This window comes from Phaenicophaeus curvirostris, chromosome 8, assembly GCF_032191515.1.
Source record: "Phaenicophaeus curvirostris isolate KB17595 chromosome 8, BPBGC_Pcur_1.0, whole genome shotgun sequence".
Taxonomy (NCBI): Eukaryota; Metazoa; Chordata; class Aves; order Cuculiformes; family Cuculidae; genus Phaenicophaeus; species Phaenicophaeus curvirostris.
Genome location: NC_091399.1, coordinates 16504723 through 16527198, shown reverse-complemented (window position 1 = coordinate 16527198; position 22476 = coordinate 16504723). Strand labels below are relative to the sequence as shown.

Below are 22476 nucleotides of genomic sequence, written 5' to 3'. Positions count from 1 at the left end.
GATGGAGGGAAAGCAAGCTGGAAAGGGACCTTGAGAGAAGGAGAGAGGAGGGAAAACCTCTCCTAGGAAGCGTGGGGAGAAAGTACAATGAGGTGAGATGAGAAGTAGGCAGATGAGCAGATAGCAATAGGGTCCTTGTGAGCTGACTTAAGTACTTCCCCACAAGTATTAAACGGCGAGTTCCAAAGCATAGGGATTTGCTAACTGGACCAGAGAAGGCCTGGCTACTCCCTGCTCCTCAAACACTCTCTAGGGTACCTGCTCTCATCTGCCTCTTGTGTGCTAACAGACATTTTTAGCGTCCACCCTTGCACCCTGTCTGTTTCTGCTTTGCTGTGGAGCGGCAGTGATGCTGCCTATCCCAGTGAGGATAGCATGGGTGGCAAGAGGAGGTGATAGTCATCTTTTACATCTGTTTGGTTCTTTTTTTTTTTTTTTTAAACTCTTGTCCTAGCAGTTTTTATTTTTACTGCATGTCAGGTGGGGATTTTACAGTGGGCTGGTGGGTATCGAGCAGAGTCCGGTTGGTTAATTGGATTCACCTCTCATCCAAGTTATTCTGTATGGGTGTCCTATCAGCGCAGAATTTCTGCTGCCCAGCCATGTAGCTCTCCGTGCTGCTTCAGGAGCACCTTGTGGTCCCCTGGGGAGGCCAGTTTATGTTGTTTAAATCCTTTTTTTTTTTTGTGAAAACAATTGTTTTGTTGTGGGCTAATCCTCTGATCACACTTCCACCCAAGTGTGAAGCAGCTTTGAATGGCGATTCACCCCTTGTGAGGATGGATGGCTCTCTTCTGCTGCCTTGACAACAGAAGAAGCCTAGAGAGCAAGTACCGGATTTTTGAACAGCCGTAGTTGGGCAAGGGGAATAGTTGCTTGTCTGTTGTTTCGCTATCTTTCTCGTCCGGGCTGCATTAACAAATACAAACGTTGGCTGTATTACCTGTCTGTGGCCGAAAGGTGGGTAATCGTCCCTGGAACTTGCTTAATTTGAGCAGAAATGCAGAGCGACGGCCTCTGACTCTGTTCCCGCTCCCTTGCAGAAACTCCCTCTGCTGCCATAATTTGTTCTGCGTGGGGCTGCCGAGAGGTGAGCCGGCTGTTCGCTCTTTGCTAAGACGTGGTGATTTGTATCTTGTGCTAATGTGTTCCTCTTTCCAGCTTGCTGTGCAGGAGAGCTGCCCTTTGGCCAAAGTTGTTAGTAATTACTGGTGTTTTGTTTTTAAATTATCCAGTTGCTCTCCTTCCAATTGAGAGAGGATACAGACCAGGGCAGTCGATGAAGCGAATGTACTAATCCTGCCTTCTCATGAGTTTTTGATATACCTTTGCAGACACTTCCCTCTCTTGAAGAGTCCTCGATACCAGTTGTCTGTGCAGTAGAAAGCCCTCTCGCCATGACCCGGTAAGGTCTAGGCAAAAGGGACATCAGTCTAAAGTGGAGCTCTGAGAGTTGCCATTGTCGATGCCGTCTTTCTTTTCTGTGTTCCTCCTTATGCAGGGAAAGAGGAAGTGAGGAACAGACTTGCCCAGAAGTGCCGAGGTTGGCCTGTGCGGTGCCAGCGGGCTGTGTGACCAAGCGCCGTCTCTGAAACTGCTTGTCCCTCCTGTCACGCTAGCTGCCTTGTTCCCAGCTGCTCGCTTAGCCACTTGCGGTTCCTACTTGCAGTGGTTCCCCAGCCTGAGAAAGAACTTGAGAAGAGGGGAAGAAGGCTGAGCAACTGCCAAGGAAGGCTGCCTGGAGTAGCAAAGGCCACCGGTATGACCACGCTGTTGTTTTCTTTGTTCAGAAATGTTTAATGTTTCAGGAAAACGGTTTGATTTGGTACTGATTTATTGCTCTTGGCTGTTGTTCTGAAGCACTGCATTAGAGTGTGACGTTGTGCTATATATCTTCTAAGTTTAGGAGAGGGAAGTGGACTACCTATCCCTCACTCCCTCAGCGCACAAGCAGTTTTGACGTTGTGTGGGGAAATGGTTTTTTGATTTTTGACTTCACGGATGCTCCACACGCTCCTTGCTCTTAGGAGAGGTGGTTGTATCCCAGCTGTGGCCTCAGTCCATGGTGATGTTGAGAACTTGCAAAAGGAAATCTCCTTCCCCGAGAGAAGGATGCTCTGAATTGTTGATGGATCGGGATGCCACACCTACGAAGCATCGGGAATCCCGTGGTACAGATATTGAATGAGATCTATAAAGAATCCAGTAAGAAAAGGCTTGAAGCTTGACATTGGCCTTGTTTACGTAGCTCTTTGCCTGTGGCAAGAAATCCTCTTGGGCCTGAGTTTATTAATGCAGAGAAAAGTTGTGGGAAGAGATGTGCCCTGGCTGCGAATGCTGACATTCAGCTGCTTTGCTGCTGCCTGGACTGTTCTTCAGGGCTTCAGGGGCCACTCTGCCCACCCCGAAATGTGCCAGAGGTGTGTTTTGCTGCTGAGCCCCAAGAAAGGCTCAAGGTGGGATTTAACACGAACGCTGAAACGGTTAAAAGCCCAGCATAAGAAGTTTATTGATGGTATGAGACGGTCTTTAAAGCTGTCTTTCAACCCAAACTCTTTCAGGATGTTGTGACTATTTTGTTTTGATTTCAGCATTTGGGGGTGGATTTGGATGTGAAAGGGCTAAAAAAAAAAATGCAGAGAGAATCTGGGGCTTATTAGCAGGGAAAGCTAGTGAAGGAGATGGGAGCAGAGAGGTGGGGAGCTATGGCTTGAGCAGGCAGGGGCTGTACAACCCTGTGGGGAGGTTTCTGGCTTCAGACTGGGGGCTTGTCTCACACGTTTGTCGTCCAGCGAAGGGAGCGGATGAAAGGGAGCTGAGCTTGCTCGGAGCACCGGGCGATGGGGTGTTTGTCCCAACAGCACCCTTTCTGCTGCAGCACGTGGGACCTGGGGCTGGGCTGGGGTGTCCGAAGGAGACCCGTGTGTCCTCCCCTGCTTGTCCCCACTGCTGCCGTGTCCCTGCTGGGCTCCACAGCTCGGCTCCCTGCAGCATAGAACTCTTCTTCTGTGGGGGATGAGGAGCTGCAAAGACTGCTGGGTGGGCAGCAGCCCTGTTCCCAGCTGGGGTTGCCTCCATCCCCGTGCCCTGCCTGGGATGGAGTGGGTCCTGCAGCTGCCTGGAAGTGTTGCTGGGGGCTTTTGGGGACGGCTTCCGCTGCGGCTCAGCATGGGATGTCCCGGGAAATTGGGAACGGGGAGATTCTGTCAGGGTCTGGAAGACAGGGTGCGTGGACACCAGGGGCTTCTATGTGCAGCAAGGGAGCAGCCAGCAAGTATTAAGCAGCGTCGGGACATTGCCTGTGACTTGGGAGCACCCTAACCTGCCAGTCTGGGAGGGAGGAAGCATATTCTGGGCTGTTAGCACTGCACATCACTCTTCTTGCACACTCCTGGGTACCTGTTGGAGGCGGGCGCAGGGCTCTGCTGTGCTCCCATGTACCTTTGCTGGTGCTTCGCTTGTCAGGATAGCATGTTTTCCTACAAGCTTTTGCCATTCACGTGTCTGCAAGTGCTTGAATAGTTTTCCATGCCCTTTCAATCAAGAGAAAAGGTGCATGAGGAACTGAGCCTTAACCCTGAGCCTGGACCCCCTCAGCACGTGAGAGACAGAAAACCCACCCGGAGCTGCTCCCTGCTCCAGGGTGGCCTGGGCTGATCTTCCCAGCTATGTGGTGCCGTCTCCCTTCTCAGAGCATCTCAGCTCACATTTCCCATGCCTGGCAGGTCCCTGTTTGTACATTTGTTCCTTAAGGCACTGGAAAAAGAGAAAGGTGCCTCAGGGACCATAAAGTGACTGTGACCCCTCTGGAGATGAAACCCCCTCCCCCGTACCCCTGTGGGACCCCCAGGACCCCTCTAGGACCCCTCTTGGGTCCGGGGCGGGGGGGGGTCATAGAAGTATCCTGGGGTGTTCTAGAGGAGTCTTAGGGGTCCCTAGAGAGGTCCTGGAGATCTTTCCATGGGTTTTGGGGGTCACTAGAGGGTTCCTGGTTGTCCCTTGAGGGGTCTTGCGGGGATCTGGAGGTTCTTAGAGGGATTCGGGGGCCCTGGGGGGCCCTAGAGTGGTTCTGGGGTCCCTAAAGAAATTCTGCAGGTCCCTAGAGGGGCCCTGGGGGGGTCTTAGAAGGATCCTAGGGGATTCCAGAGGGGTCTTGGGGAATCCCTAGAGGGTTCCTGGGGGTCCTTAAAGGAGTTCTGGGGGTCCCTAGAGGGGTGCTGGTTGTCCCTGGAGTGGTCCTGTGAGGATCTCGAGGGGACTTGGGGCTTCTTAGAAGGATTCAGGGGGTCCTGGGAGTCCCTAGATTGGTCCTGGAGGGTCTAGAGAGATCCTGTGGGTCCCTAGAGGGGCCTTGGGGCTTCTTAGAGGGATTCAGGGTATCCTGCGGGGGCCTAGAGGGCTTCTGGGTGTCTGTAATTGGGTTCGGGGGGTTCTAGAGGAGTCCTGGGGTCCCTAGAGGGGCCTTTGGGGGTTCTTAGAGGGATTCAGGGTATCCTGCGGGGGCCTAGAGGGTTCTGCAGGGCTCTCGAGGGGTTTTGAGGAGTCTTAGAGTTATTCGGGGTGTCCTGGCGACCCCTAGAGTCGTCACGAGGATTCTAGAGGGGTCCTGTGCATCCTTAGATGGTTTCTAGGGGTCCTTAAAGGAGTTCTGGGGGTCCTCGAGGGGTCCTGGGGAGAGTGAGATGATGCAGGGAGATGGTTAAGAAAAGGTTTAATAAGAGGACACACAGAACCCCTCTAGAGCCCCCAGGACCCCTCTATGACCCCCAAAAGCCCTATAGGGAAGCCGAGGACCCCTCTAGGGACCCCTTCGAGCCCCTCTAGGAACCCCTAGAATCCCTGTAGGGACCCCAGGACCCCTCTGGAGTCCCCCAGGACCCCGTTAGGACCTCCTAGAACACCCCGGGGACCCAGAACCCCTCTAGGGCTCAACAGAACCCCTTTAGGGAACTCCAGGCCGCCTCTCGAGCTCCCCTGCAACAAGGTGGGGATCAAAGGGGAAAAGAGCGCCCCCCAGCTCAGTGCCGCCGCCGTGTGGCCGCATCGCGGTACTGCAGGAAGGGCTGCAAGAGGTTTTTTTTTCTTTCTAAGTTTAGGATAGAACCACCTAGAAGTTTCTAGACCCAAACAGCACATGCGCGTTACGCCTTAAAATCGCTTTATAAGGAGGTGTGGAAAGGGATTTTCCCACTGCGCATGCGACCTCCAAATCGGGCGAAGCGGTGACCACGTGGACTGCCAGGGCCTCAGACGCTTCTTGGTATTTTTCTTTAAAAATGTTGGTGTTAGTCCCCATCGTTTATACCCTTAGCGTTATAGCATTGATTCTCGTGTTTTGCCTTTGTATACGTGTATTTTTTCCTCATGAATGTCCGCAATGTAAACTATTGTGTTGTCGTGCTGACTCGTCGGAGGCATCAGAGGCGGGCCCGGAGGCATCAGAGGCTGGCCCGGAGGCACCGACGGTCAACGAATCGGAGGTTTAAAACTGTTTTATAAGATGTTGAAGCTTTGTCGAGTTGATTAGTTTTAGGATGAGATGTTACGGTTTTGTAGGCTTAAGTAGTTTTTAAGATAAGACTTGTGGGTTTGTAAGATGTTTATATTTGTTGAGGTTGTAATATTTGTTAAGGACATTGTCAAGAAGATGCTTGTGATTGTAAAATTTGCTGGACGTTTTGTTTGTTGTTGTATTGCGCATTCTTCTGGCCTTTTTCTCTCTCTGTCCTTCTGTCTTTCACACCGCCATGAAGCCAGCGATGTTGAGCCACGGGGCGGTGTAAGGGGCCGTAACCGTTGAACTGCTTTGGCTCAACATCGCTGCCAACCCCGCCACGATCTCGTAAGGGATCTTTATTGCAATGAAGAGCCGATCTCGTGAGCGCTGCCAAACTGTCCCCGACGGAAAAACCATGACATCCACCCGAAGTGCGCTTACCGAGTGGCACCTGGGCATTCCTGAAAATGGTTGGACTATTCGGGGAAACCATGGACCGGGGCGATAAATGGGGGAGCCTCTGGCTTCTTCGTTGCTCGGTGGGCTCAGGGTGCTTGACTTCCCCATTGCTCGGCAGGCTCGGGGTGCTGGACTCCTTCATTGCTTGCTTCTTCGTTGCTGGTGGACTCGACCTCGTGTGTGTTGCTGTGTGTGCCTTCGCCGGGCTTCCTGGAGCTTGGAACATCATCATCACCCCGTGGCTGTGTCTTCATCATCACCTGCACCGAGACCGATCCAACGGGACATCGCTGGATTCGTGGTGGTGGTAATTAGCCGCATCTCTACCGTCTTCTTGCTTAGGGATTCTAACTTTTCCTTTCTTTTCCTCTCTGTCCTGTCGCTGTGGTCAGTTGTTAAAATAAAGCTCACAAGATTGTACGGCATCTGACCTCGTTTGTGCCTTAATCTTGGTCTCTTGGGATCGTTTAAGAACCCTCCCTGATATTGGATCGGGACGCATCTCCGAGTGTCTTGTCTGCTCCTTAAACCTTTTCTCTTTCCTTCTCTTCCTGTATCTTTCCCACCACCGATCACACTTTCTATTACCCATGATAGACACAGACAACAAGAAAAGTGCCTGCAGAACTAACCGCACAAGAAATTTGGGATAAAATCTTTTCTTAACGATCTCCCTGCGTAATCTCACTCTGTCCTGCGTGTCCGTGAAGGGTAAGGACTGTGATCCAGCTCCCGGGCTCTGGCGTGGATGGACTGGGCGAGGTCTAGAGCCCCCCAGGACCCCTTTAGGACTCCTCAGGACCCCTCTAGGGGCCCCGTAGGACCTCTCCACGACCTCCAGGGCCCCTAGCGACCCCTAGGACCCCTATAGAGCCCTCTAGGGCCCCCACGGGGTCCCCCAGAATCCCTCACGAGCCCCGAAGGACCCCTCTTGGGACAACCAGGACCCCTCTAGAGACACCCAGGATCCCTCTAAAGCCACCAGCACCCACAGGACGTCTAAACAGCCACCCAGGACCCATTTAGTGATGTCAAGGACCCCTCTAGGGGCCACCAGGACGCCTCTAGCACCTCCAGGACCCCTTTACAGACCCTCAAGATGCCTCTCGACTCTCCAGGATGACTCTAGGACTCCCCGGGACCCCCCGAATCATTCTAAGACCTCCCTAGAGCCTTATGGGACCCCGCTAACACCATGCAGCGCTAGAACCCCTAGGAGCCCCCAGGACCCCTCTAGGACCCCCAGAACTCCTTTAAGGACGCCTAGAAATCATCTAGGGACGCATAGGACCCCTCCAGAACCCCCGTGATGACTCTAGGGGTCCCCAGAACCGCCCAAATAACTCTAAGGGTCCTCGAGACCCCTCTAGAGCCCCTCTAGGGACCCCAGGACTCCTCTAGAACCCCCAGAAGCCCTCTAGGCCCCCGCAGGATACCCTAAATCCCTCTAAGAAGCCCCAGGGCCCCTCTAGGGATCCACAGGATCTCTCTAGACCCTCCAGGACCAATCTAAGGACTCCCAGGACCCCCTGAATCCTTCTAAGAAGCCCCAAGTCCCCTCGAGATCCTCACAGGACCACTCCAGGGACAACCAGCACCCCTCTAGGGACCCCCAGAACCCCTTTAAGGACCCCCAGGAACCCTCTAGGGATTCCCCAAGACCCCTCTGGAATCCCCTAGGATCCTTCTAAGACCCCCCCCAGGGCCCCTTTAAGGACCTGCAGAATTTCTTTAGGGACCCCAGAACCACTCTAGGGCCCCTCAGGGCCCCCCTGAATCCCTCTAAGAACCCCCAAATCCCCTCTAGATCCCCGCAGGACCCCTCAAGGGACAACCAAGACCCATGTAGTGACCCCCAGAACCCATGTAAAGATCCCCAGGACCCCTCTAGGGACCCCCAAGACTCCTCTAGAACACCCCAGGATACTTCTATGACCTTCCCCGGACCATAGAGGGGTCCTGGGGAGGGGGGGAGTTGTGTCTCCAGAGGGGTCCTGGCCTTCCCTATAAGGATCCTGGGGTCCCTACACGGGTTATGGGGGGTCCTAGAGAGGCCCTGGGGGAGGGGGGGGCCTAGAGGATTCCTGGGCTTCCCTGTGGGCTTTTGGGGGTCCTGAAGGGGTCCTGGGGGGCCCCAGAGGGGTCCTGGTGTCCCTCGAGGGATTTGGGGGATCCTAGAGGGGACCTGAGGAGTTGCTAGAGGGGTTCTGGGGTCTCTAGAGGGTTCTGAGGGGTCATAGAGAGGGCTTGGGCAGCTCCAGGGGAGTTCTGGGCTTCACTCTAGGTGTTTTGGGGGTCCTAGAGGGGTCCTGGAGTCCCTAGAGGGGGCCCTGTAAACCCCACCAGCACCTTGACCCCCCACGACTCTCTTCCCCCTCCAGCCCCCCAGTTCCCCCCAACACACTTAGGGCTTCGCCCTAGCCCCGCCCCCAGGCCCCGCCGCAGCCAATGGGAGGGGCCCGTCCCCGCCCCAGCCAATGGGAGGGGCCCGTCCCCGCCGCAGCCAATGGGAGGAGCCCGTCCCCGCCGCAGCCAATGGGAGGGGCCCGTCCCCGCCCCAGCCAATGGGAGGGGCCCGTCCCCGCCGCAGCCAATGGGAGGGGCCCGTCCCCGCCCCAGCCAATGGGAGGGGCCCGTCCCCGCCCCAGCCAATGGGAGGGGCCCGTCCCCGCCCCAGCCAATCGGAGCCGCGTCCGCGCGGGTCCAACCGCTGTCGGGGGCTGCGGGAGCCCCAACCGCATCGCGGAGGTTCGGGCGGCAGCGGGTCCGGGGGAGGCAGCGAGCGGCGGGTCCGGGGGAGGCGGGGAGGGGCGGGGAGAGGGGGAGAGAGGGAGGGGAGGGAAGGGGAGAGAGAGGAGAAGGGGCAGGGGGCGAGAATGGGGGGAGATGGGGGAGGAGGAAAGGGGAGTGGCCTCACGTGCCTCCCAGGACCCATCTAGGACCCCCAGGACCCCTCTAGGGACCCCCCAGGACCTCTCCACGACCCCCAGGATCCCTCTGGAGCCCCCCAGGCCCCATCTAGGACCCCCCCCGGCCCCGTCTCGGGACCCCCAGGACCCCTCTAGGGACCACTAGGATGCCTCTATGTCCTTCAGGACCCCTCTAGAGCCCCCCAGGACCCCGCTAGGACTCCTCAGGACCCCTCTAGGAACCCCCTGAAGGACCTCTCCACCACCTCCAGGGCCCCCCTAGGGATCCCTAGGAGCCCCCTAGAGCCTCGGGACCCATTTAGTGATGCCAAGGACCCCTCTAGGGACCCACAGAACCCCTATAGAACCCCAAAAACCCCTGCAGGACCCCCCAGGACCCGTCTGGGGTTCCCGCCTGGGGGAATTGGGGTGGGAAAAAGGGAGAAGGAGCAGCTTGTGGAAGAGACTCTTGCAGCCCTTCCTGCAGTACCGCGATGCGGCCACACGGCGGCGGCACTGAGCTGGGGGGGGCGCTCTTTTCCCCTTTGATCCCCACCTTGTTGCAGGGGAGCTCGAGAGGCGGCCTGGAGTTCCCTAAAGGGGTTCTGTTGAGCCCTAGAGGGGTTCTGGGTCCCCGGGGTGTTCTAGGAGGTCCTAACGGGGTCCTGGGGGACTCCAGAGGGGTCCTGGGGTCCCTAGAGGGGTTCTGGGGTGTCCTATGGGTGTCTTGCGGGGGTGCCTAGAGGATTCCTGAGGTTCCCTCTAGGGGTTTGGGGGTCCCAAAGGGGTCCTGGGGGACTCCAGAGGGGTTCTGCTGTTCCTAGAGGGATTCGTGGGGTCCTAGAGGGATCCTGGGGGGTTCCTAAAGGGATTCTGGGGGGTCCTAGAGGAGCTGTGCAGAGGGAAAGAAAGGGAGAGGAGGAGGGAAGAGAGGGAGAGCAGGGTGGGAGGGAGAGAGGGGAGAGGGAGAGGAGGGATGGGAGAGAGAGAGAAAGAGGGGAGAGGGAGGGGGCAGGAGAAGGGGGGCAGAGGGAGAGGCCGGGCCAGAGGAGGCCTCAGTGCTGAGGGTGCTGAGGATCAGCCCAGGGCCCTGGCAGCCAGGCTGCAGCCCAGTCCCGTTGCTGCCTGCGCTGACGCCCTCGCCTGCGTCCCACGTGCAGTTGATGCTCGAGGCGACCCTTCCGCTCGAGGCGATTCCCGAAGCGATTCTCGAGGCGATTCCTGAGGCGATTCCCGAGGCGATTCTCGAGGCGATTCCCGAGGCGATTCCCAAGGCGATCCCTGCAGTGATCCCCGCGGTGCTGCTGCAGCCGCTCCCGGCGATCCCCGAGGCCCGGCAGAGCTCAGCCCCGGGCTCAGCCCCATCAGCCGCAGCTCCAGCGCGATGTGGTGCGGCGCAGCCGGTGAGCGGGGAGCGGTGGCAGAGGGGGGTGCGGGGAGCCGAGGGGCTCTGGAGGCCGGGGGCACAGAGCTCGGCAGCCTCTAACTGGTGCGTTAGACGGGGGGCAGAGCTACGAGCGAGTTGGGCTTTGGATGGCACGAGCGCTGGGAGTCCCGCTCGTCTGCGAGGGGGGATGTGGCAAAGCGCCGGCTTGGCTGCCTCGGGAGGGCTCTCCTCTGGGCTCTTGCGTAGCTGTCAGACAATATTGATGCGTGTGAGTGCAGGTAAACGAGGATCCAAAATGCAGAGGAGCCAAACGACCGCTCGGCCAGATCGCTACATTCCCAGCCGTCGCGCTCTGAGGATGGAGGTGGCCAAGTTCCTCCTGAGCCAAGAGCAGGACCCTGCCTTGGTGTCACCCACCAAGAAGGTGAGCGTGTTGCTGAGTTGCAGGGACTGCGCTGCTCCCTCCCAAACGCCCTCGCGGCCTTTCCCAGGGAAGCAAACTGTAAGTTGTGTCGCGTGGTTGCGTGAGGCTGACAGCCCCGAGCGCCGCTGCCTCCAGCTCTGCCCTTGAGGAGCCGGGGATGAGGTTGGAGCTGTAGGGCCTGGGAATGGAACGGGGACGCGGGACCCTGAGCGAAGCTGTTCTGTAGGGACGTGTCCCTGGGAAGAGCCTCTGGCCCTTGTGGGAGCCAAACACAGCTTTGCTCCGTTTTAAAGCCTCATCGGCCCAGGGTACAGAGCTCCTAGGCTGTGAGCCTGTGCCCAGGGACACTGCTGGCGGGAGCTGTTCCAGCACAATGTCTGCGTGGGGAGCCGCTCTGGAACGTGTCTGCTGGGTTCTGAAATCTCTGTAGGAAGCATTTGGTTCCTTGTGGCTGTGGCTTTGTCCGCTGGCCGTGAGACGCTGACCTGGCCGCTCTTCTGTGCTCAGATGTGAGCAGGAGAGCTTGCTGGTGTCTGAGGAAAAAACCCTTGGAGCTGTGTCACGGGTTAGCCCCAGCCCGGCTGATTTCAGCAGCTAAAACCGTGCAGTTGCGCTCCCAAATCCCTCCACTCCCTACCCCTGGAAAGGGGGAAAGGGAAATGAGAGGAAAGAGACTTGTGAGTTGGAAACTAAAACCGCAGCTTTAATTAAAATTACAATAATAATAATAATAACGGTTATTGATCTTATTAGGAGTGGTAATATATATATACACACAAATATCTGAGATCGCGCCCTCCATGACTCAACGTCACCACAGATCCTGCAGAGCAGAATCGAGGGAATGGCTCCACAGCCAGGAGGGAGCTGAGCTCAGGAACTGGAGTCAGGAACACGCGGGTCCAGGGTCGGGGGCAAAGAGAGAGACGAGGTCCTCAGCGGCCGTCACAGAGGAGGGGGCCGACCCTCGTGGTCTTTGGGTTTCAAAGCGAGGGTGACGTAGATGGGATGGAATCCTCCGTTGGTCGCTTTGGGGTCACCTGTCCTGTTCGACCTGCCTTGACAGGCGCGCCAGAAAGCCTGGGCGGTGAGGCTGAACGGCTTCGATGTGGAAGAGGCAAAGATCCTGAGCCTCAGTGGAAAGGCTCCGAGCCCTGCGGCAGGTGAGGGACAGGCTCTGGGTGAGTCGACTCGGCTGGAGAGCCCTGGGCAGGGGAACAGCGGCACAGAGGCTCCGCATTTGGAGGCATCGACCGGCTTCTGGGAGCTGCTGTGCACACCGGGCTCTCCCTAATCCTTAGGTGTCCAGCGGCTGAGGGGCTGTGTGACAGCTCCAGAGAACTGATTTACCAGAGCTGGTTCAGCAGTTCACCCCGGCAGTGCCGTTAGCGCCCTGCACTCTTCTGAGCGTGGCTCTGCTCTCAGGGCTGCATTTTCCCCGGGAGGGATTTCTCCTCGGGTGAGCAGGGCTTAGCCGGGAGGAAACGGGACCTCCGGTTAACAGAAGTGTTTCTCTGCACACAGGCTTTCAGAACAACGTCACAGCGCTCTGCGGTCACGAGGTGATGCCTGGGTGCGGCAGGAGGAAGGGCAGATACATTCCCTGCGCGCCAGAGGGGGTCCTGGATGCCCCAGACGTCCGTGATGACTATTGTAAGTGGGCTGCGATGTCGCGTGCTGGGCATTGAGATCGTTGTGTAGCGCAGTGCGGTTCCTAGGCCAGCGTGGTCTGAGGGACTGGAGCTCTGCCTGGGCTGTTTCGGTCTCTTCTGCCCTCGGGCTGGCATGGACCACTTCTGGGGTGAAGCCTTGTAGGAGCAGTGGTCCCGAGTGCTGGGCAGGTGGCTTGGACTGGGGCTGGGGGACACGCATACCTGGTGGAGGTGGAATAGGGTTGGACTCGGTGATCCGGTGGGTCTCTTCCAACCTGGTTATTCTATGATTCTATGATGAGCACCGGTGAAGGGCAGGGCTCTCCAGGGCAGCGCAGGGTGGCCTGCATTGCATTGCTCTTCCAAACGGTAGATCTGAATCTCCTGGACTGGAGCTCTCAAAACCTCCTGGCGCTGGCTCTGGACACCACTGTCTACCTGTGGCACCACGTCTCTGGGGAGATCATCAACCTCATGGAGACGGAGCACGTAGCTGATTACGTTTCGTCTGTGTCGTGGGGTAACGGAGGCAGCTGCCTGGCTGTTGGCTTGAGCAACGGTGAGGTCCAGGTGAGTGCAGGAGTCGAGCTGGAGCTGTTTAGGGGTTGCTGGAGCTGTGGGGCCTTGGGACGAAGGCTTGGCTGGCGCTAGAAGGATGCAACGCGCTCCGACTTGCCTGGTGTGGGCTGGAGATGTCCTCCGGCAGTGAGCAGCTGCGGCAGTGAGGCAGAGCTTGGGTTTGGGGTTCCTGACCCCTGGCGTTCTCCTTCCGTTCTGCGGGCAGGAGATACAAATAGTTCCCTGCTCCCAGAGTGAGCAGGCTGAATGGCAGAGCCTGCGCGCTGCGGTTTGTAGGGCAAAGCAACGGGGCTGGCGTTTCCTGGCCCTCTGGAGAACTTGTTGTTCTGCTTCCCTAGCTGTGGGACGTGGAGCGTCGGAAACGTGTCCGCACGCTGAGCAGCCACGTGTCCCGTGTCGGGTGTCTCAGCTGGAACAGCTACATCCTGTCCAGGTAAAGCAGTGGGTGGGGTTGGAAGGGCGGAGCGGAGCTGGTGCAGATCCTTGTGGATGTGCTCGGCTCACGCCAAGAGCCCGGATCTGCCGGCAGCACCGGTGTGAAACCCTGCGGCAGGTGCAGCCGTCCTGCCCCAGCGCCAGGATGGCTTTTCCCAGCACTGTGTGCAGCCTGACCCTGTGAGCCTTCTCTCTGCAGCGGGGCTCGCAGCGGCTGCATCCAGCACCACGACGTCAGAGTCGCTCAGCACCAGGTGGCCACGCTTGCTGGTCACACGCGGGAGGTGTGTGGCCTCAAGTGGTCTCCAAACGGCCGCTTCCTCGCCAGTGGTGGTGACGACCACGTGGTGAACATCTGGCCGAGCAGCCAGGGGGGCCGTGGAGGATTTGCTCCAGCGCAGAGCTTCCGTCAGCACCAGGGTGCTGTCAAGGTGAGCGCGGGGCAGCTGTGGGCTCGCGTTTGTGTGCGAGGCAGCCGTGCGGCACTGCCTGCGCGCAGGGTGCTCGTTGCACGCCTCAGGCTGACCCCTCTTCTGGCAGGCTGTGGCGTGGTGTCCGTGGCAGCCCAGCGTTCTGGCCACTGGAGGCGGAGGCGGCGACAAACGCATCCGCCTCTGGAACGTGTCTTCTGGCACCTGCCTGGGCAATATCGATGCCCGCTCCCAGGTGAGACGTGAGCGTCGGCTTGGATGTAAACAGCTTGTGGTGGGACGCCTGAGCGGAGCTGCTGGCTCCTGAGGCCCCGAGGCAGGGCCGAGGAGGGGGCCGTGCTCCTCTCGGGGTGCTGAGCATCGGCACGAGCAGCTCGTCTTCCCTGCATTGCCGCCTCCTGCCAGGTCTGTTCCATCGTGTGGTCGACCACCTACAAGGAGCTCATTTCGGGCCACGGCTCCGCAAAGAATCAGCTGGTGATCTGGAAGTATCCAGCCATGTCCAAGGTCACTGAGCTGCAAGGTAGGCAGGGCCCTTTGCCTGGGGCAGGGAGGGCTGCTGGCGGCTGAAGGAGATGTGATCCTTGGGTTGAGCGGAGCGGTGGCCCGAGCTGGAGCTCGGCTGGTGCGGGCTGCTGAGCAGAGGCGTGTGCTGCTCGAGGGAGGCCCTCCTGGGGGCTGCTGAAGGAACGCTGTTGGTGCAAATGCCCGCCTGGGCTGTGAATTCCTGCTGCTGCAGCCCGGTGCGGGGCCAGCTCTGCGAGCTGCTGGGGTTCCCGGGGCCCACGCAGTAAATGTGAGCGTGGTGGCAGAAGCAGAGGGAGCGGGGCGTGCGCCGAGCGGCCCGTCCCTGAGCGCACACCTCCTCTTCAGGTCACACGGCGAGAGTCTTGAGCATGGCTCTGAGCCCCGATGGCGAAACAGTGGCCTCGGCTGCTGCGGATGAAACGCTGCGACTCTGGCGCTGCTTTGCGGTGGATCCCATCAGGAAGAAGGAGAGAGAGAAGGCAGACATAGTCCAGAGCGGCTTCATTCGCCAGGCCATACGATGAGGGCATGGGGGTGGGGGGGGAGCGGGGAAACCTGGTTTCCCCTGTACATAGTTTCAATGGTTTCCCCTGTACATAGTTTCAATGGTTTCCCCTGTACGTAGTTTCAATGGTTTCCCCTGTACGTAGTTTACATGTTAATAAATGTTAATTAAGGTTTTAAAATTAACCAAGTGCTTTCCTTTGTCTTTTTTATGGAGTCTGCTGGAAGAGAAGGCCGTGGCTGATGGGAGCAAGCCCAGCGTGGATGCGGAGGACGAGTCCCGCGGTGTCCCAGCAGGACGGTCTCCAAGCCTGGGTCCCCTGCCTTCCTGCGCGCCGAGGAGGTTGCAGCGCCCTGCGCCCTGCGTGCTGCTCACAGAGACAGCCCTGGGGTGACGGCTGGGACGTCAGCGACTCGGGAGCGATCGCAGGGAAGCGTCTGCCGAACCGCCGAGCCCAGAGGCGTGTGGGAGCTGAGAGACCTCCTGGGAACGGCTGATGGTGTCGCCTGGGGATACCTCGTGACGGACTTGTGGTAAAGGCTCTCTAGAAGGCCCTTAAGGCCTCTGGGGAAGGGCTGCTCGTGTGGGGACCGGTGGGTCCTTTTCTAAGGAATTGAATAACGTGAGCCGGGGGTGGCCAGGGCCTGCGGGCAGCGGCGACACCGGTGCTCCTGATTCAAGGAGCTGAAAAGAGCTACGGGAGGAAATGCAGCTGCCTTTCTAGGGGTAAAGGTAACAGGGGAATTATCGAATCAGGACAGCTTTCAGAAGGTAAATAGATGGATGGCCTCCAAATACGCTTTGGGGTTGGTCCGTGCCCGTGGGGCAACGTGGAAAGGAAGAGGAGTGTTAACTGCACGAGGATCCCCCGTCAAGCACCGAGAAGAAATCCTGCAGTTGCGGGAAGGCGTCGGGCAACGGAGAGAAGCGGCGTTAATGCATCGCAAGGCTCCTCGGGTGGGAAAGTCCCCGATGAAGGTATGTAGTGGACTGGCAGAGCGAGCAGCTCGAGGGCAGCAGGAAAAGGTATCTTGGTATTAATCCCTTCTGTGGAGAGGGATCTGAATATCCGTTGTGGGGGGATGCGAATGCGTTTGAACAATAATCCCGTCCCTCTCAAGTGCCATTTCTAGCGATGCTGATCTGGAACTGGCAAAATCAGTGAGGGCGACAGCAAACGAGAGGGGGTGGATGGTGACCCCTACAAAAGAGGCTGTAGTTTCTCCCTGGTAGTGCTAAAATTCATTGAGAAAAAGCATCAAGAAACTCACTGGGGAGCAGAGGCTGTAATCGATGATTTAAGGGGACAAGTAGTTAGCGTGAGGATGGGCAGGCTTGCTAAATCCATTGTGGGGAGGCCTGAAATCTGTTTGAAAAATAATCCCGTCCCTCTCAAGCGCCCTCCCCTAGGAGTTGCTCGCAGAGGAAATGCCCCCGGTGATCCCTGGCAGAGAGATTTCTCTGAGCTGCCCAGACAGGGCGGATCCCGGGACCTGTGGGGACCAGGAGCCACATTTTGAGGCTGGCCAGAGGCATTGCCCTGCAGCACCGTCAAAGCAAGAGAGGTGACTCAAACCTCCTTGTAGGGAATTTGACCAAGGTTTGGAATTGCCATAGGTCTGTTGTCAGCTAGAGGTCCTCGCTTTCTAGCGGGGATTGTACAAGAGCTGAGCCGAGTCCGAGGAATAAAATGGGCCCTGCACCCGCCCTGGAGCCCCCAGAGTAGTGGGAAGGTGGAAAGGGTGAATCAAACTCTGCAGAGGGAAAAGGGTAAAATTTGTGAGGAGACTTCTTTGTGGTGGCCTCGAGCTCTTGTACTGGCTGTGCTAAGAACAAGGCTACAGCCGAGAGCTGAGACAAAGAGCAGTCTGTATGAATCAGTGTTTGGGAGGCCTTATCAAATGACCCTTTTTCCTCGAGACGTGCTGCTGGAAGGAGAAACAGAGCTAAAATCTTCTCTGCTGTTGTCGGGTAAAAGAGTGAATGACCTGGGGCGGTGCGTAACGTGTCCTGAGCCTCTCGCTTTAGATTCTCCAGGACGCCCCTTCCAGCCCGGAGACTCCGTCGACATCAAGCCGTGGGAGAGCGGAAGTTCCAGAAAGCTGGAAGGGACCCTTTCAGGTGCTGAAAACAACACGCAGCTCCAGGTCGAAGGAATCAACAGGTGGATCCGTTCCATGCGAGTCGAGTCAGCGCCGAGTTGGGAGTGGAGAACCGTCCTTGAGCCCAGGAAGCCTCTCCAGAGAAAACTGCAGAGAAGAACCAGGGACTGACATTTGAAAAGCAAGGAGGTGGGTTTTCGCCCGTGTCTGCGTTTGGTGTATGGATGCAGGCGACTTTCAGAGGTTGTTTCCACAGAGGGTTAAAGGCCAGAACGGGAGGGAACTTTTAGCCAGAGGGGTGGTAAGTAAGTCCTCCTTCTGCATGGGGTCAGGAAATCGGGTAGGAGAAATGTACAGCTCTTGGATAACAGGAGTTCCCACTCCCCTCAGCTCACTTACAAACTCTGCTTTTCTGGGGCTCCTAGAGTGTGCTCTGACAGGCTTCGCCCTGCCGAGGGTCCTTGGCGCAACATTCCTTTGCGCAGACGCCTAAAGCTCCTTCAGCACCGGGCAACTGCTGTTGCTTCCAGGGATGTAGGAAGCTTCTCTGTAGGAATGGAAAATCCCTGTGCCTCTGTTGTGGGTTACCTTAGGGAGTGAAAAATTAACTCCTGGGATTTATCCTCCTTTCTCCCCGCAGAGGGAGCAGTGGCTGTGGCAGAGATGTTCTGTGCTGGCCAGAAGGAATCGGTTGGTGGCAGTGATCAGCCAGTGACAGGTTGTTTAACTGATGAGGGAATATTTGAACGGCTCTTTTTTTCTTCCCTTAGTAATAATTTTCTGTTAGGTCTTCCCAGAGCGAGTGCTGTAATTGGATTCAAGTGTACTGTCTTCTCCTTCCAGAGATCAAAGGCGCTCCTGTCCCCTCTCTGGATTTAGAAGACCTGAGAAACCTCTTTGGATCAGAGGTATCTGGAGACAGCATGTGGTGTTCTGTGTTGAACCAGACTGAATGAAGATCTGCTTCAAAGCTTGTCCTGAAGGAAGCAGCTATGGTTTGTTTGTGTCAATTCTGACCTCAGCCCCCAAGAAACGCCATGGGATGAGAAGCTCTGGTGATGGATGCGCCTGCAGCCCAGAAGCCAACGGTGTCCTGGGCTGCGTCCAAAGCAGTGGGACCGGCGAGGGAGGGGATTCCAGCCCTCTGCTCCGCTCTGGTGAGACCCCACCTGGAGCCCTGTGTTCAGCTCTGGAATCCCCAACGTGCCACTGACACAGACCTGTTAGAGCGAGTCCAGATGACGGATCTGAAAAATCATAGAGAATTCCCCCCCAGTCTGGATCTGTGCTTATGGCTTCTGGAGGTCCATGGTGCATCATTGCCTTACACAGATGCCTAAAGGTTCCTTGGACGCAGGGCAACTGCTGTTGCCGAAAGGGATGTAGGAAGCTTCTCTGTTTGCAAGAACTGAAAATCCTTGTGCTTCTGATGCTGGTGACCTTAGCGAGTGGAAAATGAACTGCTGGGATTTACTCTCTTTTGTCCCCACAGAGGGAGCAGTGGCTGTGGCAGAGATGTTCTGTGCAGTGGGACCGGCGAGGGAGGTGACTGCGGCCCTCTGCTCCGCTCTGGTGAGACCCCACCTGGAGCCCTGTGTTCAGCTCTGGAATCCCCAACGTGCCAGTGACACAGACCTGTTAGAGCGAGTCTGGACGAGGGCTACAAAGATGATGCGAGGGCTGGAGCAGCTCTGCTGTGAGGACAGGCTGAGAGAGTCGGGGTCGTTCAGCCTGGAGGAGAGAAGGCTCTGGGGAGACCCTAGAGCAACTTCCAGAACTGAAAGGGGCTCTGGGAAAGCTGGGGAGGTACTCTTTACAGGGGCGTGGAGTGACAGTACAAGGGGGGATGGCTGTAAATTGGAGGGGGGACGATTTCGATTAGGCAGTAGGAAGAAATTCTTGGTGCTTTGGGTGGTGAGGCCCTGGCCCCGGTTGCCCAGGGAAGTGGTGGGTGTCCCATCCCTGGAGGTGTTCAAGGCCAGGTTGGAAGGGGTTTCGAGCCACGTGATCCAGTGGGAGGTGTCCCTGCCCTCGGCAGGGCGTGGAACTGGATTGTTCTGTGTCGGTGACTTACTGAGTGGAAAATTAACTGCTGGGATTCATCCTCTTTTGTCCCCACAGAGGGAGCAGTGGCTGTGGCAGAGATGTTCTGTGCAGTGGGACCGGCGAGGGAGGTGACTGCGGCCCTCTGCTCCGCTCTGGTGAGACCCCACCTGGAGCCCTGTGTTCAGCTCTGGAATCCCCAACGTGCCAGTGACACAGACCTGTTAGAGCGACTCAGTCTGCTCTCCCAGGCCGAGAGGGAGGCAATATTTGAGGGCACCTCATTTCCCGCCTGTGCCGGCAGGGCTCTCTCCGCCTGGGCACATCCGAGGGATTTGTCCAGTGTGTTTGGCAGAGGCCGAGCAGGGAGGCTGTTACCTTGACTCCGGCTCAGGGCAGAAAGAATTGCTGAGCGTGGTCTGGTTTTGAGAGAAAGTAATTTTGTCTGATTTTGAGATGTGGGACAGGCTCAATATCCAGGAGGTCACTGTAACTGACTTTGTCTCCCTTGTAAGTGAGCGTTCCCTGTTGCACTCCAGAAGATCTATTTAGGGTCACTGATTTCAGGCTAGGAAAGAAATAACGTTCCAAGTGCCTTCACTGTGAGAGGCTACAGACCTTTTGTGTTTCCAGCCCAGGGCTCTCCTGCTGTCTCCAGGAGTTGTGTGAACACTGCTGACCCAGTGGTCTTGCCCGGAGGGTGTGACAGTGGTTCCTTAGGCTGCACGTTTGTTGTGGGTGAAAGCATTCCCTAGTGTCCTTTCCCAGCTGGATCCACAGCGTGGGTCAGTGTGGAGAAGGAGAAAGAATGGCAATTAAAACTTCTTCCCTTAGTCCTTCCGTGCGTCCTGTCTCTTTGACATCAAAGCGGGAGGGGAGATGAACTTTCTTATGGATGTGATACCTTGGGCATGTTTTAACTCCATGGAATTTTTAATGGATTTGCTTTGTTGTTTAGTTTTCCTTTCAGAAACGTGTTTCCAAGGAAGTCTCTCAGGAGTCAAGGCTTGGCCAGTTCCAGGGATCGAGACAAAGCAAACATTAAAGAACAGCAGTGCCCGAGTACATTCTTGGTGTCCTTTCCTAGTAGCATTGCACTCCTCGTCCCCTGCTGTTACTCCTTACCTCCTCCCCCTACAGCTCCGTGGGGTCTCAGCATCTCCGCTGCTCTTCACACACACAGAATCACACACAGAATCACCAGGTTTTATAACCAGCTGGGGAAGGGGCTGGAGAAGAGGTCTTAGGAGGAGCAGCTGAGAGAGCTGGGGTTGTTTAGCCTGGAGAAGAGGAGGCTGAGGGGAGACCTCATTGCTCTCTCCAACTACCTGAAAGGAGGTTGTAGAGAGGAGGGTGCTGGCCTCTTCTCCCAAGTGACGGGGGACAGGACGAGAGGGAATGGCCTCAAGCTCCGCCAGGGGAGATTTAGGCTGGACATTAGGAAAAAATTCTTCACAGAAAGGGTCATTGGGTGACGGAAGAAAATATGGGACAACACGCAGTGATCAATATGATCCAAGTGAAGCCATTTAATCGAAGTTCCCAACACATTTTATACCCTACTTGCTGAAGCAAGCCATTGTTTTACAAGCTGATTTGACAATTCTCCATTTGCAACAAGTAATCGTTAGTTACGATACATTATTATGTTTTCCCATGAGAAATAGCTGTGTGAGCATTTCAGTCTACAAATTGATAGACTACAAAGTAACAAGTCAAGGACTACCGAGGAAAGCTTCCCCTGAGAAATGAGAGGCGTCTAGGGTAGAACGACTCTCTATTGTTGCAAAGAGAAACCTTGAAGACAGTGTGTCATTTACAGCAGCTGCTGCTTCTGCAAAGTTAGCTTTAATTGTGGTGCAAAAGCTGTGAGGCCTTATGCTAAGGTGCCTTTGTTTCATTTAGCATAAGCTGCTCAGTGCTTGGGGTGCTCATTAAATGTCCTCTGGTTCGTAACCATCCATCAATTGGGCACTGGAACAGGCTGCCCAGGGAGGGGGTTGAGTCCCCTTCCCTGGAGGGGTTTAAGGCACGGGTGGATGAGGTGCTAAGGGACATGGTTTAGTGTTTGATAGGAATGGTTGGACTCGATGATCCAGTGGGTCTCTTCCAACCTGGTTATTCTATAATTCTATGATTCTATGACTGGTACGTGAGGATGCCCCTGGAGCTCAGATGCTCGTGTGAGCAGAGAGACGCGAAGGGGGGGATTTTTTCCACTTCCCAGCCACTTGTGAGGGGCCTGGTTTGCGCGGTGCCCTTGCTGTGAAAAAGCCGGCAAGCACTCGCAGAGAGAGTATTATGGGAGCTCCGAGTGTTGAGGAGGCGACTCCAGGGAGCCGAGGGGTTGGTTAAATACAACGTGAGCCGGATTCCCCCTTGTCAGCTCGGTGGGAGCTGGTTCAATGGATCGCTTCTCACGCTTCGGATGCCCCTCAGCTGAGCTCTTGTCCTGCCGCACCCCCAGCGGAAGCGGGAGCAGCACAGCCTCCCTTCCCTCCAGAGAGCTGATGGACCTTGCAGGGAAGTGCCAGGCCATGAAGGCTGCCCCTTCCTCCTCTTCCCTTTCCTCTCAGCTCAGAACTAGGTACAAAATCCTTGGTTACCTGTGTGCGTTTGTGTGTGAGTGAAATCTCACGCCCGGGGCTGCACACGGGACCCAGCTTGTTCCCCTGTCCCAGGAGAACCTGCCTGTACACTGAGCCCCTTCCTGTTTCCAGGCTCACCCTGCACCATCCTCCTGCCTGTTTGGTTTGAGGACGGGGACGTTTATGTCTGTCCTTGCTGCGGAGGTGATGGATTGAAAGACCAGGCTCTAGGGTGTCAAGGTGCATCTGGCCCTGTGAAGGGGAAGGGATGACACCCATGTTCCCTCAGCCACTGCTCCTTACGCTCTATATTTTTCCCTTTCCAAAAAACCAGAGGCTTCTGGAACCATGCGCAACCCGCTTCACGTCACACGCCTGGGCTGCCTTCCCTCCTGCGTCCAGACCAGGACCCGCTGGTGGCTGCCAGTAGCCCAGCTCCACTCCGAGTGACCAGAGGCGGCGTGGGCCCCGTTTCTGGGACAGCTCTCAGGAATTGCCTCTCCTGCTCTGGAAAACAGGGGAGGGTTTCGCATGCAAAACTGCAAAGGAACATACGTGGGCTTTAATTAAGAGGCTGCTTCTGTGATGGGAAAAGGCATTAGAAGCCACTGGCCCTAAGAGGGAGCAAAGCCGTCCCGTCTCCTGTGTAGCTGTGCCTGCTTGGAGGGCACCAGCATGTGAGCTTCGGTTCCGCACGAGGAAGGGGAGTGACGCAGCTGGAGGGATCTCAGTAACCACCTTACCAGGCCCTCTGGCTTTGCCAGGAAGGAGACGCCCACGTCGGAAAACGATGGCTCTCTCATACTCCCGCACTACCTGCAGGGGAAACAAAAGCTGGATGCGCTGCAAAGGGAGGGTTTCAGCAGGTGTGAGCTGCCGGAGTTACCTGTCCCTGTGTCCCTTTACCCCCGCAGAGGACCTGACACAGAACTGCTGG

The 22476-nt window shown here is 56.7% G+C and overlaps 1 protein-coding gene and 1 long non-coding RNA gene across 2 annotated transcripts; both read left to right on the top strand.

The window, feature by feature from the left end:
• The first annotated feature begins 6704 nt into the window (after positions 1-6704).
• Positions 6705-14825, top strand: LOC138723322 (cell division cycle protein 20 homolog). The gene is made up of 11 exons (XM_069862269.1): positions 6705-6713; positions 6859-6976; positions 10528-10676; positions 11743-11839; positions 12201-12329; positions 12702-12898; positions 13246-13340; positions 13542-13773; positions 13883-14008; positions 14179-14296; positions 14647-14825. The coding sequence occupies exons 1-11, from the start codon at positions 6705-6707 to the stop codon at positions 14823-14825; spliced, it is 1449 nt and encodes a 482-aa protein (XP_069718370.1).
• A 908-nt stretch (positions 14826-15733) lies between these two features.
• On the top strand, positions 15734-19107 carry LOC138723193 (uncharacterized). The gene is made up of 3 exons (XR_011337825.1): positions 15734-17097; positions 18401-18480; positions 19030-19107. It is a non-coding gene; the product is annotated as an uncharacterized lncRNA (long non-coding RNA).
• The last annotated feature ends 3369 nt before the right edge of the window (positions 19108-22476 follow it).